This window comes from Cervus canadensis, chromosome 4 (genome assembly GCF_019320065.1).
Source record: "Cervus canadensis isolate Bull #8, Minnesota chromosome 4, ASM1932006v1, whole genome shotgun sequence".
Taxonomy (NCBI): Eukaryota; Metazoa; Chordata; class Mammalia; order Artiodactyla; family Cervidae; genus Cervus; species Cervus canadensis.
Genome location: NC_057389.1, coordinates 88,114,266 through 88,130,305, shown reverse-complemented (window position 1 = coordinate 88,130,305; position 16,040 = coordinate 88,114,266). Strand labels below are relative to the sequence as shown.

The 16,040-nt window shown below is 55.2% G+C and overlaps 1 protein-coding gene across 10 annotated transcripts in view; it reads left to right on the top strand.

Annotated features, from left to right (window-relative positions):
• Positions 1-16,040, top strand: part of PTPRS (protein tyrosine phosphatase receptor type S) — a 112,350-nt gene that overhangs the window by 90,417 nt on the left and 5,893 nt on the right. For 2 of the 10 annotated variants that reach the window (XM_043466283.1, XM_043466282.1), the window contains exons 14-31: positions 667-1,275; positions 1,732-1,829; positions 2,410-2,663; positions 3,545-3,638; positions 3,730-3,945; positions 4,366-4,523; positions 4,998-5,009; positions 5,182-5,294; positions 6,828-6,875; positions 7,917-8,014; positions 8,099-8,222; positions 8,817-8,992; positions 9,072-9,191; positions 11,693-11,865; positions 11,969-12,254; positions 12,504-12,682; positions 13,589-13,715; positions 13,798-13,923. In XM_043466283.1, coding sequence (XP_043322218.1) covers positions 667-1,275; positions 1,732-1,829; positions 2,410-2,663; positions 3,545-3,638; positions 3,730-3,945; positions 4,366-4,523; positions 4,998-5,009; positions 5,182-5,294; positions 6,828-6,875; positions 7,917-8,014; positions 8,099-8,222; positions 8,817-8,992; positions 9,072-9,191; positions 11,693-11,865; positions 11,969-12,254; positions 12,504-12,682; positions 13,589-13,715; positions 13,798-13,923 — 3,011 coding nt within the window. The remainder of the gene's footprint in view (positions 1-666; positions 1,276-1,731; positions 1,830-2,409; positions 2,664-3,544; positions 3,639-3,729; positions 3,946-4,365; positions 4,524-4,997; positions 5,010-5,181; positions 5,295-6,827; positions 6,876-7,916; positions 8,015-8,098; positions 8,223-8,816; positions 8,993-9,071; positions 9,192-11,692; positions 11,866-11,968; positions 12,255-12,503; positions 12,683-13,588; positions 13,716-13,797; positions 13,924-16,040) is intronic. The other 8 variants (XM_043466285.1, XM_043466284.1, XM_043466288.1 and 5 more) reach the window with 8 other exon arrangements.

Genomic DNA, 16,040 nt, shown 5'->3' with positions numbered 1-16,040 from the left:
TTAGAGCCCTGCTTGCTAAGCAGAACGTGCTGCATATACTGTGACTGTTCATACCACCTTCCATTAAAGACCCTGATAAGTCCCAACAGCAGAGAAGCCTGGTTTCATATGTAGTACTTCAGCACTGCAGGACTTCTCAGGACTTTGATGCATTGATTACTACCCAAACTGTGAGAACCATGGGGGCAGAGACAGGGTTTTAGACACCCCTTTTCCATTCCATTGATGCTAATGAGGTGCTGGCAGGAGGCAAGAGATGAGTGACTTATTAACTTGAGGTACATAGATGAGGGCCTGCCGTGAAATCGGTGGATGTTTTCCTTTCTCGGGTCCTCTGAGTTCCCTGCTTCCTTACTGTTCCTCGGTGGCTGTTCCCTCTGCCTGATGCACTGTTCCCCCCAGACGTCCTTGTCGCTCCCTCTTTCACCTCCTTCAAGTCTTTTGAGCACGGCCTTCCCTAGATGGCTCTTAAAAACTGCAGTTCCTTGGGACTTCTTTGGTGTTTCGGTGGTTAGGACTCTGTGCTTTCACTGCTGAGGGCCCAAGTTCAATACCTGGTTGGGGAACTGAGATCCCACAAGTGGCCGAAAAATTGCAACCCCACGCTGTGCTCTGGAGCTGGGGGTTGATCACGTGGCCTTGACGCCTGCCTGTATCCCCCTACAGTGCTGGGCCGCCCCACCCTGTCGGTGCAGCAGACCCCCGAGGGCAGCCTGCTGGCACGCTGGGAGCCCCCGGCCGGCGCCACCGAGGACGAGGTGCTGGGCTATCGCCTGCAGTTCGGCCGCGAGGACTCATCCCCCCTGGCCACGCTGGAGTTTGCGCCCACCGAGGACCACTACACCGCATCGGGCGTGCACAAGGGGGCCACGTATGTGTTCCGGCTGGCGGCCAGGAGCCGAGGCGGCCTGGGCGAGGAGGCGGCCGAGGTCTTGAGCATCCCCGAGGACACACCCCGTGGCCACCCACAGATCCTGGAGGCAGCCGGCAACGCCACGGCGGGTACCGTCCTGCTCCGCTGGCTGCCGCCCGTGCCCGCCGAGCGCAACGGGGCCATTGTCAAGTACACAGTGGCCGTGCGGGAGGCCGGCGCCCTGGGCCCTGCCCGAGAGACCGAGCTGCCAGCGGCGGCCGAGCCGGGCGCCGAGAACGTGCTCACGCTGCAGGGCCTCAAGCCCGACACAGCCTATGACCTCCAAGTGCGGGCCCACACGCGCCGGGGTCCCGGCCCCTACAGCCCCCCCGTCCGCTACCGGACGTTCCTGCGGGACCAAGGTAGGCGCGCGGTGATCCCCGCACCAGAGCCGGACCGGGCCTCGTGCCCACCCCCACCCCAGCCCCCTCCCTCTCCCCTGCCCAGGTAAGTAAGTCACTTTTCTGCTTCCACGTGGACGCTCAAGGCGAGTCCGGACCCCGAGGCTCCGGCGTTTGGCAAAGGTGGGACATGCCGAGGTGGCATCGCCGCCCCCACCGCCGCCCCCCCTCCTACCCACCCACCCCGTCCCCCCTCCCCTCCTCCGCCTTCTCTCTGCAGCTGCGCCGTTTCCCGCAGCAGGGACATGGGACAGGGCCAGGCAGGGCCGGGCCAGGGCCAGGCAGTAAGGCCACGGGCACAGCGGACAACAGGGAGCGCCTGGGCCGCCCCACCCCCACCCCGTACCCCGGCCCAGTCGCCTGGCACTCACGGGAATCTCTCCTCTGCTCTCTCCCACCTGCTGCTGTGTGGCACAGTCTCGCCCAAGAACTTCAAGGTGAAGATGATCATGAAGACATCGGTCCTGCTCAGCTGGGAATTCCCAGACAACTACAACTCACCCACCCCATACAAGGTGCGCAGCCTCCTGTTGCATCTAGGATCGGGGCGGTTAGGGTGTGTGGGGGGCGGGGCTCGGCTGGGGTTAGAGTGTATTTGGGGTGGGGCTTGACCAGGGTGAGGGTGCTGTCTGGAGTCAGAGTAGGGGGTCAGTTGAACTGGCAATTGGGTGGGATATTGAGGCTCAGCCTGGGTTCGGGGCTCAAGTCAGGATTGGGATGCACAGTTGGGATTCAGCAGGGGTCGTGGTTCAGTGGGGGAATTAGGGTTCGATCAGAACTGGGGCTTAGCCTGGGATCAGCTGGGATTTGAGGCTCAGTCTCTCAGTCTCTAGTCAAGCCTAAGTGTGGAATCAGGACTTTTTAAGGATTGGAACTTTGAGTTGAGACTCGGCTGGAATTGAGAAGCAACTGGGTTTGGAGCTCAATCTGGGGTCGAGATTGAGTCTTGGGGTCAAGGCTTGGAATTAGGGCTACAGCTGTGATCGAGGTTCAGTCTGGGGTCACAGATCATAGGATCCGGGCTAAGTCTGGGATCCAGGCTCAATGAGGACCAGAGCTCAGCCCAGAGCTCTGCTGAGCCGGCCCGCCCCACAGATCCAATACAATGGGCTCACGTTGGACGTGGATGGCCGCACCACCAAGAAGCTCATCACTCACCTCAAGCCCAACACCTTCTACAACTTCGTGCTGACCAACCGCGGCAGCAGCCTGGGTGGCCTCCAGCAGACAGTCACAGCCTGGACCGCCTTCAACCTGCTCAGCTCAAAGCCCAGCGTGACCCCCAAGCCCGACTCCGATGGCTTCATCGTGGTGTATCTGCCAGATGGCCAGAGCCCCGTGCCTGTCCAGTAAGCTCAACCCACCCGCTCCAGGGTTTTACATCCCTCCCCCAGTCAGCTGTGTGACTGAGGACTGCCGCTTGATCTCTCAGTCCTCCAGTTCCTTGCCAGTCTGTAAAACAGAGATTACATAGGCCCCTTTTCATGTGGTTGCCCTGAAGGTCCAGTGCCTCTCGTAGATGTCAGTGCCTCTCGTAGATGTCACCACTAAGTGTGGCCTCCAGCATTCTCTCACGCCCCTACAGGCCTGACCTGCTGCTAGTTCTAGGCTCTCAGACTGATGGGGAGACAGAGCTGGACACAGACAGTCTTGGTCCCATGGTGTGGGAGTGAGACACACAATGGCTGAGAGTCCCAAGTAAGGACAGGAGTACTCTGAGAAGCAGGGGGAGATTGAGAGTTACAAGACTGCGTGGGTGTGGAAGCTGGGGTTTTGAAGGATGTATGGGAATTTGAGAAGTATACAGTTAACCCTCGAACAGCACAGGTTTGAATTGCAGGGGCCCACCCATATGCATATTTTTTTAATTCAACAAGTACACACTATAGTACTACACAATCCACATAGATGGAAAACCATGGATACAGAAGGCCTACTATACTTACATGTGGATTTCCCACTGTGCAGTGGCAGGGTTGGCACCCCCTAATCTCCATGTTGTTGACGGGTCACCTGTAATTGCACGGGGTAGGTTTTCTAGGCAAAAGGTACAACATGATCAAAACCCTGGAGGCTTGAATCAGAAATTATAGTCCTACGTGACCTGGGCCATATACCCATGGTATGAATGGAAGGGAAGATTCAGAGAGGGGTGGTGCCCTCACTCAGCCCAGTAGCATCCCTTGCTCATGATTGTAGACAGCCCCCTGTGACTCTTGTCTCCTGCCAGGAGCTACTTCATCGTGATGGTGCCACTGCGCAAATCTCGTGGTGGTCAGTTCCTGACCCCGCTGGGCAGCCCAGAGGATATGGACCTGGAGGAGGTAAGGGACTGGGGCCTAGACATGTGCCGGCTCTCAGGAGCCCGGTGGCTCCCAGCTGGGTCCTGAGCAGCCCACGCCTCTGTTCCCACAGCTGATCCAGGACATCGCACGGCTGCAGAGGCGCAGCCTGCGGCACTCGCGTCAGCTGGAGGTCCCCCGACCCTACATTGCGGCTCGCTTCTCAGTGCTGCCACACACCTTCCATCCTGGGGACCAGAAACAGTATGGAGGCTTCGACAACAAGGGCCTGGAGCCTGGCCACCGATATGTCCTCTTTGTGCTTGCTGTGCTGCAGAAGAGTGAGCCTGTAAGTCCTGAGTGGTGTCTGCACACACCCAGAATGCCCAGAGTGGCCTCAGTCCCCAGGGCCCTGACCTCGGAGCCAGACGCAGATCCTCCCAAGCAGAAGGATTTTTAGAGGAAAGGACTTTGGAACTAGGGCTTTGATGGATGTGTAGGAGTTCGGTAAAGAAAAGGCATCCTGGAATTTGCATGTGCAAAGGTCTGGGGTGCAAGAGAAACAAAAAGGACCTAGGAGTGTCTGAAAGAGGAGAGGAGGGGAAGAGTGAAGATTGGCCGGGGCCAGACCACTATGGGCAGTGTTCTTGGAAGCCGTAGGAGGGTTTAGAGTAGGGGATGGACACAGATTTGTGTTTGAGGAAGACCCATTTGGCCACCCTGAGGGCGGTGGGCACTGACGGAAGTCCCCCCCACCCCATTTCTGCAGACATTTGCGGCCAGCCCCTTCTCAGACCCCTTCCAGCTGGACAACCCAGATCCCCAGCCCATCGTGGACGGCGAGGAGGGGCTCATCTGGGTGATTGGGCCCGTGCTGGCTGTGGTCTTCATTATCTGCATAGTGATTGCCATCTTGCTCTACAAGAAGTGAGCCCCTTGCGTGTCCCCACTCGACAGGAGGGAGGCCTTCCTAAGGGTGGGAGGTTTGGAAAGATCCAGGGAAAGGATGTCTCAGAGAATGATCACAGAAGCCATCTGTGGTCCAGACAGGTAAAACAGGGCTCAGAGAGGTTAAGCCACTTGATCAAAGTCACACAGCCTGAGAAATGGCAGGGCTGGCATTCCAACCTGTCCAGTGATCTGACTCCTGTTAAGTCCCGTGCAAGATTGGGGGGGGTGGGGGGGAACGCTCCCTTTGTCCTGTTAAATGAAGTCATGTGGGACATGTCCCAGCTTAGAAGGCTGAGACCCAAGTTGGAAGGGATTAGCCCCATTTTCTGGAGACCAAGGTTCAGAGGGGGGAAAGAAAGCCATCCACAGTCATAGAACAGGCTCTTGATGGCCAGCCTGCCCTCACCTGCCTTCTTTCCCTCCTTCTCACCTGTCTGCTTCCGGGAGCAGTAAGCCTGATAGGTAAGAACTGGTCCTGCCCTTTGGAGGCTGAGGACAGGGGCTGGGGTGGCACCTCACCCACGGGATGAGCAGGAACCTAGTTGTTCCAACCTTTGCACATGTGTCTGTGCGTGGTTGTGGGAAGCCGAGTCACATACAACTGGGTCACACATCTCTGTCTGCTCACACAAAGCAAACGAAAGGACTCTGAACCCCGCACCAAATGCCTGCTGAACAACGCCGACCTCGCCCCCCACCACCCCAAGGACCCTGTGGAAATGAGACGCATTAACTTCCAGACACCAGGTATGTGCTTATCCCGGGCGCCAGGGACAACACCCACGGGAGGGAGGTAGCATAGTGGGAGATGAAGCGGCCACCTCGATGGATCCTTGTAAGTGCCTGGTGCAGTTCTTCAGTCCCAGATTCCCATGTGGCTCTGGGCTTGGAAGTGTCCTGGGATTGATTGTGCTTACAATCTAGGGAGATTTTTGAGAAGTTGCATTCAACTGGTGGCTGCTGTCTTCTCCAGGAGCTTAAAGGACATCTGCAAAGACAGAAGCAAACATTTTCTAAGTCCTCATTCCTTCTGGCAGGAAAAGCTGTGCCTCTGTTCACACCTCTAGTCTTAAGGCCACTCAGTGGTGGGTGTTCGGGTTTTTTCCACCCTCCCCGGGGAAGCGCCTCTAACAAGGAGCAAAAATTCCACTTCCACCACACTCTCTCTCTACCCCCTCTGTGGCCACATATGCTCATGCTCTCCCAGTTTCATTATAGTTCCCTGTAGATTAAGAGGATTCTGCTGAGTCCCCTGCCACGTGTGGTGGGAGAACTGAATCAGGACCCTGCCCTTGATCATTTTCATATGCAATGCCCCCCTCAGTACCCACCTCCTCCTCCTCCTCAATGGGCTCATGCCAGCTGCTTCTAACCAAATTAAGGGATTTTCAGTTTAACTGAGGGCTGCTGATCTCTCCTTGGGAGCTCATAGCATGGTGACATCTACCTACACCCTGATCTTCACTTTCTGTCTCTGAACTGCTTCCTGTTAACTTCTGTTTCCAACCAAATGGAGATTTTTAAACATTTAACTGATGGCTGCAGTCCTCCATAATAAGAGACCATGGGGGCTTTAATGGGCTCATGTATAGTCTTGCATGCTGCTGCTAATATATTTCTTTCTCTTTTCTATTTCTGGACTATAACTGTCATGTTAATTCCATGTTTCTACAAATGTGGGTTTTGATCATTTATATTTACCTGATGGCTGCAGCCCTCCACAGGCGATCATGAAAAGTCTCATGGCATCCCTTGTATTCTCTTCTTCTCTCTTCTGTCTTTGGACTAGCTTATGTCAATTCTGTTTCCATCCAGATGAGAATTTTAAATGTGTATGTTTAACTGATGGCCTCTGTCCGTCTTACAGCCATGGCATGGGCCCATATGTTCTCCTGCCCCCAAGTTTCTCCCTCACCATCCTGCTTCTCCTCTAAAATCCCCTCTGCTGACCCCCAACAAGGGACCCAAGGCCAGGTTGGTCGGGGGTGGCGGGGTGCGGGGACGACAGGTTGACAGAAGAACCCAAAAGCTTTGAGATCTTTCCAAAGTCATAGCTGAAAATCAGGACTCACCAGTATCCAGCTGAAGTGATGCCCAGCCGCTGTCGCGGGCTCTCTGGTTGGGGCCCTGACGGCCATGTGTCCCTCACTTGTTGAAGTTGCTCTGCCCTTTGCATCTATCTGTCCGTCGACCACTGTGCGCGCACCCAGCGAGGGGTGGGAGGAGGTGGGCCCCCTTCCCCGCGTGTTTTCATTTATTTATTGTTTGCTGTTTCTGCAGATTCAGGCCTCAGCAGCCCCCTCAGGGAGCCGGGGTTTCACTTTGAAAGTTAGTTCCGGTGTCTCTCTGTTCTTGGCTTCCTTTCGCTCCTGTTTGTTTTCATCCTTGGTTTCTCCATCCGGCTTCCTCTCTCTCCGCCCACCTGTCCTGCGCTGGCTTCTCGAAGGGGGCAGGGGTCTGGTCCCCTGGGCCCTAAGGTGGCAGGTTGTGACTGCGTGCGTGTGTGTGAGAGAGAGAGGCAGGAGGAGAGAGAACGGGGCTGGGAGCAGGGATGTAGGGCACAGGTCTGTGTCAGAATACACGCGAGAGGCAGGGGGACCCACCAGTCAAATAGACACCAGCCTCAGACCTCTTAGACGCGGGCCCTGGGGCAGCACACAGGGGCTGTGGACAACAGCTCTTCAGCAGTCGACTTGGCAAATCCCTGTAGGTTTAACACCGGTGCTTGGGTGCTGGCACGCAGCTGTCAATCGCCCTCCCGGTAGATGCTGATTGAGTGTGTGTGCGCGTGCATGGCCGCTGGGCCCCCAGGAGAGAAGCGTCTGGCAGGCCTAAAGATGGGGAACAAACACCCACGCCCACCCCATCATCCTACACACACATACCCCGTGTGTCCCCTCCCCAGCCCCTCAGCTCCACCTGGCAGAGGACTTTTTGGTCCCTCCCATCCCCAAGGGGGCAGACAGGGGTATGGGCCCCCCACCCTCACCAGGGGGACGATATTCCAGAAGGTTCAGCCAGCCACATCTGCTTCTTCATCTCTGTGTCACTTGCCTGCTTCTTGCCACAAGGCACTAGGAGCTTGAAGTCCTGCGGGGCAACCCTCCCCCAGCACCTGCCTCCCCAGCTGGTTGTCGGGGCGGGGGGGGCCTGGGGAGGGTGGGGGAGACTCCACCTAGTGCTCCTCCTCCAGGCCTGGGTTCCTTGCCCCCATGGGGCCCACCCCAAACCTTCCTCTTCCCTGCCACCCCCTCTAACCCGCAGCTCGTCCATCGCAGACTCACTCCGTAGAGCACCCCCTGCCCCCTCCCCTCCCCGGCCTGGCCCCCTGAGTGACTGGCCACATGGGCGGGTCTGCTCTCCCTGCAGGCATGCTCAGCCACCCGCCCATCCCCATCGGGGACATGGCAGAGCACACTGAACGACTCAAGGCCAACGACAGCCTCAAGCTCTCCCAGGAGTATGAGGTGAGCCAGCCCCTCCCTCATCTCCCACCCTCCTGGGGCCCACAGACGCCCACCCTGACATCTCCTGCCTCCCGTTTCCCACAGTCCATCGACCCGGGCCAGCAGTTTACGTGGGAGCACTCCAACCTGGAAGTGAATAAGCCCAAGAACCGCTATGCCAATGTCATCGCCTACGACCACTCTCGCGTAATCCTCCAACCCATCGAAGGTAGCATGCAGGGTCCCAGGCTTCTCCCCAGCAACCTTGGCCTGTCCTCATTCCATGGAGAACACATAGACCCCATGTCTCCTCTTGGCCAGGGGGGCCAGGCCAGAGTGGACTAGCTAGGAGATAGGCAGGGAAACTGAGGCCTGGCCCAACCCTACCCAGAAGCCATTGAGAAGTTTTGGATCTCCATTTAACTAATGGATACTGTCCACTACAGATTTCTATCCATCCTTTACATCTGTAGCTTTTATCAGGGCAGCTTCACCACAAAGGACATTTGGCAGTGTCTGGGGACATTTTTGTTGTCACAGCTTGGCGGGGGGCGGGGGTGCTGGTGGCGTCTTGAGGGTAGAGGCCAGGGATGCTGCTCAGTACCTTGCAATGCAAAGGACAGCTCCCAACATAGAACAGTCTATCTCCAAACGGCAGTAATGTTGAGGCAGAGAAACCATGGAGTATATGCACCATGATTTCCTTGGGGATAGACTGGGGCAGTCTCGGAGGGCTTCCTTTAAGCGATGGACCAGGTGGAGCCAGCCTAGAAGGATAGAGCACCCCCACTTAACTCTGGCTTCTCCCCTACCCCCGGCCTAGGCATCGTGGGCAGTGATTATATCAACGCCAACTACGTGGACGGCTACCGGCGGCAGAACGCGTACATCGCCACGCAGGGGCCGCTGCCAGAGACCTTCGGCGACTTCTGGCGTATGGTGTGGGAGCAGCGCTCGGCCACCATTGTCATGATGACGCGGCTAGAGGAGAAATCACGGGTGAGACCTGGACCCTGTGGCCCCCGAGCCCTGAGCTGGTCCCAGCCCACACTGACCTGTGTCCCCTCACCTGGTGCAGATCAAATGCGACCAGTACTGGCCCAACAGGGGCACGGAGACCTACGGCTTCATCCAGGTCACGCTCCTGGACACCATCGAGCTGGCCACGTTCTGCGTGAGGACGTTCTCCCTACACAAGGTAGGGCCCGATGGTGGGCGGAGAAGGAAAATGAGCTTCTGCCCTGGGAACTCCCCATTGGACGGAAGAAAAACCACATTGACCTAGGCTGGGCACATTCTCAAGTGGTCTCTTTATGGATGGGGACACTGAGACTCAGGGGAACAGCTCTTGTCTCCAGCCACAGCAGGACAAACCGGCAGAATCCAATTTAGCAATGAACCTCTGCTCCCCTCACCAGCAAACACCCTGCCCACCCCCCCACACCAAGGTCAGTCTTGACTCCTTCCCTCACCCAGCCTGGGTTTATGGCAGGGTCTTGGCCATGCAGTCGAGGGGCCTCCAGTCTTGGATGGAGGACAGAGCAGGCAGTCAGGGCTGAGGTAGAGGGAATCTTTATATTTAACTGATGGCTGCTGTCTATCACATGATTCCCTGTGTTCTACTCACTCATTCTCGGTTGCAGCATTTTGCCGTTCAGGGCACATTTGGCAATGTCTGGGGGCACTTTGAATGTTTTTATTGAAGTATAGTTGAATGTTAACTTCTGCTGTACAGTAAAGTGATTTAGGTGTATGTATACATGATTTGTTTTAATACTGTTTTCCATTATAGTTTATCACAGGATATTGAATGTAGTTCTCTGTGCTCAGTAGGACCTTGTTGTTTATCCAGTCTGTATATATAATAGCTTACATCTGCTAACCCCTATCTCCCACTCCAGCCCTGCCTCAACCCCCTTGGCAACAAGTCTGGTTTCTGTTCTGTAGATAAGTTCATTTGTGTCATAGTTTAGATTCTGCATGTGTTATCATGTGATAAGTGTTCTCATATATGTGATAGCATATGTGATATCATATATCATAACTTATCATATACTTTTTATCATGTGATATCATGGTATTTTTTATCATATGATACTTTGACTTTTTTCATTTAGTATGATAATCTCTAGGCCTATCCATATTGCTTCAAATGGTATTGTATCATTCTTTTTTGTGGCTGAGTAATACAGTGTATATATGTATCACGTCTTTATCCGTTCATCTGTCAACAGACATTTAGATTGTTTCCATGTCCTGGCTGTTGGGAATAGGGGTGCCTGTATCTTACTGGAGTTTTGTTTCCAGATATATGGCGAGGAGTGGGATTGTTGGGTCATATGTAGTTCTATTTTTAGTTTTTTGAAGAACCTCCATACTGTTCTCCACCGTGGCTGCACCAATTAATATTCCTACCGACAGTGTCGGAGGGTTCCCTTTTCTCTGCATCCTCTCCATCCCTTGGAATTTGTAGAGTTTTTGATGTATTTCTTTGGAGAAATGTCTACATCTTCTGACCATTATTCAATTAGGTTGTTTGTTTTTTGTTGAGCTATATGAGTTCGTCATCTGTTTTGGAGATTAAGCCCCTCAGTTGCATGGTTGGCAAATATTTTCTCCCATTCTGTAGGCTGTCTTTTCGTTGTGTTTATGGTTTCCTTTGCTATGCAAAGGCTTGTAAGTTTCATTAGGGTGCCATTTATTTTTATTTCTAGTGCCTTGGAAGACTGGGGACACTTTTTATTGTCATGTAGGGAGAGAGAGGTGCTCCAGCGCCTGTGTGGAGCTGGCAGCCAGCCACGTGCCCTAACATAAGAGCATGGACCTGGCACAGGTGCCCGAAACCTGAGCAGAAAGACAAGAGTGAGGGTTTTCAGTTGATTGACACATTAAGCAGACACTGTGTGTCAGGTACCGCCCTTGTGGGGCTTACAGTCTAGTGGACAACACGTGGACAACAAATATGTAACACAACCGGAAATCTTACACATAAAAGTAAAACAGGGAAGAATGGAGCATGTAGTGGAGGACCTGGAGTTGGTGAGGAAGGTTTTGCAGAGGTCTGGGGGCAGCATTCCAGGCAGAGGGCACAGCACATGCACAGGCCCTGGGTGTTTGGGGAACCGTGAGGAGTCCTGTGTGGCTGGAGGAGGGGCAGGGGCAGGGGCGACTCTGGCTTTTAGCCCAGGGAAGGCTTTGGGCAGAGGAGCAGCGGGACCTGACTCAGGTGCTCACCAGCACTCTCTGGCTGCTGTGGAGGGAATAGATTGTGGGGACACCCAGGGGGAACAGGTGACTGCTCTGGTCTGGATGGATGACAGTGAGCTGGACTAAGGTGATCACTGTGGAGGGGGTGAGTGAGGAGTGAGAAGTGGGTGGGCTTGGGATAGACTTGGAAAGCCGAGCGGGCAGTGCTGACTGATGCTGCATGTGGACACGCAGGGGAAGGGAGTCAAGAGCTACTCCTGCTACATTTTGGCCAGAGTGTGTGGAAGGACGGCGCCACCATCAGCTGAGATGGGGGAGCAGGTTTAGGGAGAAATGGGGAGCAGTGCACGAAGATGATGGGGACACTGAGGTGGAGACACTTCCACTCCCCGGAGCAGCTGGGTGCCCAAATCAGGCGCTCAGGGACATGGTGGTCTGGAGGCGTGAGCTTGGGCCCCCAGCACGTGTGTGGTGGGTTGCATTGACCAACAGTGTCCCCGGCACCCCCAGAACGGCTCCAGTGAGAAACGGGAGGTCCGGCAGTTCCAGTTCACGGCGTGGCCAGACCACGGGGTGCCCGAGTACCCGACGCCGTTCCTGGCTTTCCTGCGGAGAGTCAAGACCTGCAACCCGCCGGACGCGGGCCCCATCGTGGTCCACTGCAGGTACCAGGCCCCCGCCCCTTCACTCCCGGCTGCCTTCTGTGCCCTGTCCCCCATTCTCCCCTGGCCCTCGGGTGCCCCCTGATGGCCCACTCCATCTCCACAGCGCGGGTGTGGGCCGCACAGGCTGCTTTATCGTCATTGATGCCATGCTGGAGCGGATCAAGCCAGAGAAGACGGTGGACGTGTACGGCCACGTGACGCTCATGAGGTCCCAGCGCAACTACATGGTGCAGACGGAGGACCAGTACAGCTTCATCCACGAGGCCCTGCTGGAGGCCGTGGGCTGCGGCAACACGGAGGTGCCTGCCCGCAGCCTCTACGCCTACATCCAGAAGCTGACGCAGGTGGAGCCAGGCGAGCACGTCACTGGCATGGAACTCGAGTTCAAGGTGGGTGGGGAGGAAGGGGTAGAGGATGCTGTGGTTGGGTGGGGGAGAGGGGGCTAAGCAGGAGACCAGAGTTCTCTCCCTTCAACCTCCCCCCCTCTTTCAGGGGACCAGAGGGTAGAAGGGCTGGTGTTCCCCTGCCCACCATGGCCCTGCTAGCCCTCTGGCTGAGAACACACAGCCTGCTCCCGCCCCAGGGAAATTGGGTCCCCAGATGGAGGCTGTCCTGATGGTGTCCCCTCATCTCCACAGCGGCTGGCCAACTCCAAAGCCCACACATCCCGCTTCATCAGTGCCAATCTGCCTTGTAACAAGTTCAAGAACCGCCTGGTTAATATCATGCCCTACGAGAGCACCCGGGTCTGCCTACAACCTATCCGGGGCGTGGAGGGCTCTGACTACATTAATGCCAGCTTCATCGATGGTTACAGGTAAACCTGGCCCTAGCTGCTACCGGGGCTCCAGTCCTGCATGGGAGAGAGTTCAGTAGACCCTGCCAGCCCCATGCAGTCACCGCTGAGGTGGAGGGACTCTTGAGATATGCATTTAACTGATGGCTGCTGGCTGGAATTTGATTCCATCTGTCCATCTCTCTCAGAGAAGAGCAGTGATCTGGGCAGTTCTGCCCCCCAGGGGAAACTTAATAGCATCTGGGATGTTTTTGATGGTTAAAATGGGAGTTGAGAGAGGAGGGTTACTACTGGCATCTAGGGCTTCCTGGTGGCTCAGATGGTAACGAATCTGCCTGCAATGCAACAGACTCAGGTTCAATTCCTGGATCGGAAAGATCCCCTGGAGGAGGAAATGGCAATCCGCTCTAGTATTCCTGTCTGGGGAATCCCCATGAACAGAGGAGCCTGGTGGGCTACAATGCATGGGGTCACAAAGAGACACGACTGAGCAACTAACACTTTCTAGTGGGCAGAGGCCAGGGATACTGCTGGACACCCCACTTGGTTCAGATCAGGGGCCCATCACAATCGTCCAGTCCCGAACGTCAGTAGTGCCAAGGTTGAGAAGCCCTGAGCCAAAGGAGGGTGTTCTAGGAATGGGCAGCTATATGTAGGCCTGGAGGGGAGCCTGGCCTGAGCAGACAATGGATATTAACTTAATGCCCCTGGAGGGGGTGGAGAATGAAAGCAGAGATGCCTACAGACAGTCCCACAGCTTCCTCACAAAGCTAGAGTGATTCTGAGACTGGTGGTTTCTCCAGGTGCAGAACAGGATTCTTTGTGGGGGTTGAACCAGATAGGGAGGGAGATGATGCCTGGGCCTGGGTCTCCCTGGGGCCCTAGACTCACCGCTGCCACCACCCCCTCCCCCCTCCCCCCTCCCAGGCAGCAGAAGGCCTACATCGCCACGCAGGGCCCGCTGGCGGAAACCACGGAGGACTTCTGGCGCATGCTCTGGGAGAACAACTCGACCATCGTGGTGATGCTGACCAAGCTGAGGGAGATGGGTCGGGTGAGCCGGGGACCATACGGGGCAGGGCGGGCTAGGGAGTGACCGGGGGCCGGGCTGACCACAGCACCCACCCCCCCAACAGGAGAAGTGTCACCAGTACTGGCCGGCCGAGCGCTCCGCCCGCTACCAGTACTTCGTGGTGGATCCTATGGCGGAATACAACATGCCTCAGTACATCCTGCGGGAGTTCAAGGTCACAGACGCCCGGGTAAGTACGGGGACAGACCCTTCAGGCAGTTCACCATTCCCCTGCTGGTCTGGAGAGGGCTTTCCTAGTTGGGGGGTGGAAGCAAACGCCCAGGGGTTGGGTGGAAGAGGAGTGAGTGGGCCAGCTGGACAATCACCCCCACCACCAAGCAGGTGGAAGAGAGGACCGTGACCCCATGGTGTCCCCATCAGAGCACATGTCACGCTACTCACTGGGGGACATAGTCCACGGCGATCACGTAAAAGGGAGTGAGTGGGGCATTAGCTGGGAAGCGGCAACCATGGAGGGCAGCATTAGAGGGCTGAAGGCAGGCTGGGGGAAAGGTGATGGGTTGATGGTGTCAAGTAGTGGCCACTGTAGATGGGAAAAGAGTGGTAGACAGTGGGGGGGTGCCAGGTGCTAGGAATTGGAACTATTGTGTGGAGAGAGAGGAGAATGGAGAGAGTAGACGGTGTTGACTGGAGAGGACCCAGTGGAGGCGGGTGGTGCTGGGTGATGGGAGAGGGCAGGTATTATAGATGGGGTCTGACGAAGACTGTTAGGTGACAGAGCATGGAAGTTAGCGCCAGAATTGGAGAATCCATGGGTAGAATGATGGGGCATGGGAATGTCAGTCCAGATGTTACCAGCGGATAGTGAACCCTGATGGACAAAGCACTGTCGGTCATTGTGCATGGGTAGTTCAGGATGGCACCATTGAATTGGTTGAATGGGGATTGGAGACTCAATGAACGATGTCACTGTTGGGTGACAGAGGAGGGTGGTAAACAGGATGGTCTTAGATGAGAGGAAGGTGGGATTGGAGACTAGAATGTCCGGATAGAAGTGGATGGAGGATGATAGTAGAACATGGAACCGTGGCTTGGTGAAGGGTGATGCGTTACCAGCAATGGATGGAGAGAGGGGAGATTAGAAAGGGCAAATGTTTGGCCAGTGGCAGATGGAATAAAATGAAGAGGAAATGATTTGAAGAGTAAAAAGAATGATGAACACTCAGTGATAGGCAGTACTGTTGATGGTCCAAGAGAGAGGAAGGTGGGATTGGAGAAAGAAAGTGTCAGGTGGTGGAGGATGGAGACCATCCAAATCACATGGCATCACTGGACTGCAGCATTTTGATGTAGAGACTGTGAATGGGAAAAGGTAAGTGATGAGTGAGGGAGGGTGGAGAATGTCAGTGGTCCTGACATAGTGGAATGTCTAGTGGTCCTTAGATGGGGAAGAATGATGGATTGCTAAGGATGAATTGTGGAAAATGGTACCATTGGGTCATGATAAATGAAAGGTGGAGGAGAGCCATGCTGATGGATGGCACTGCTTGGTAGTGGAAAGCGAGTATTGGCGAGATAGGTGGTTGGGTGGAGGGGATGAGGATTACAGAGATGATAGTTGAGTGGTGGATATGAGGACCCAAGAGGTTGAGTGGTGGGAGTAAGGATTAGACAGATGGATGGTTGAGTGGTGGGAATGAGGATTATAGAGACGGATGGTTGAGCGGTGGAGATGGAGAAAGTTAATGGGAGGCGGCATCACCAGGTGTTCAAGGATTATGAGCTACCATAAGTGGATGATGAAAGTTAGGAGGCAAAGGTATTGGGTACACAGGTAGAAGATGATGAATTTACAATGGTGGCTGGTGGAAGATGGCACCCTTGAGTGGTGAAGGATAGGAAATTATAGGGCTTGTGAGTGGCTGAAGATGATGTCCATGGTGGAAGATGGAAGGTGGTGCTGTTGGAACCTGACAGTATGGGGACAGTGCTCTTTTGCTCTAAGACGATGAGAGAGGAGGTTGCCAGGGAGTTAGAGAATGGGTCAAGAAGGGCAGATGTTGGGTGTTCCATGGACAGTGCAGAATGGAGAATAACAGACAACAATGATGGTGTCACTTTGGTTGTGGTGGATGGGTTTGGAGCTGTGCAGAGAGCAGCAGTTGGGGGATGGGGGTGAACGATTGCCATGTAAGATGGTGTTGCTGGATGATGAAGTGAAATGATGAGGAGGATGGACTGGGCAGCCTTGGGTGGTAAAGACGAAATCGGAGCATCTCAACGAAAGATGGTATGGGATAAGGAGGGTGGGTGGCGGAGGGTGAGGAGGATGGAGAGTGCTGTTGG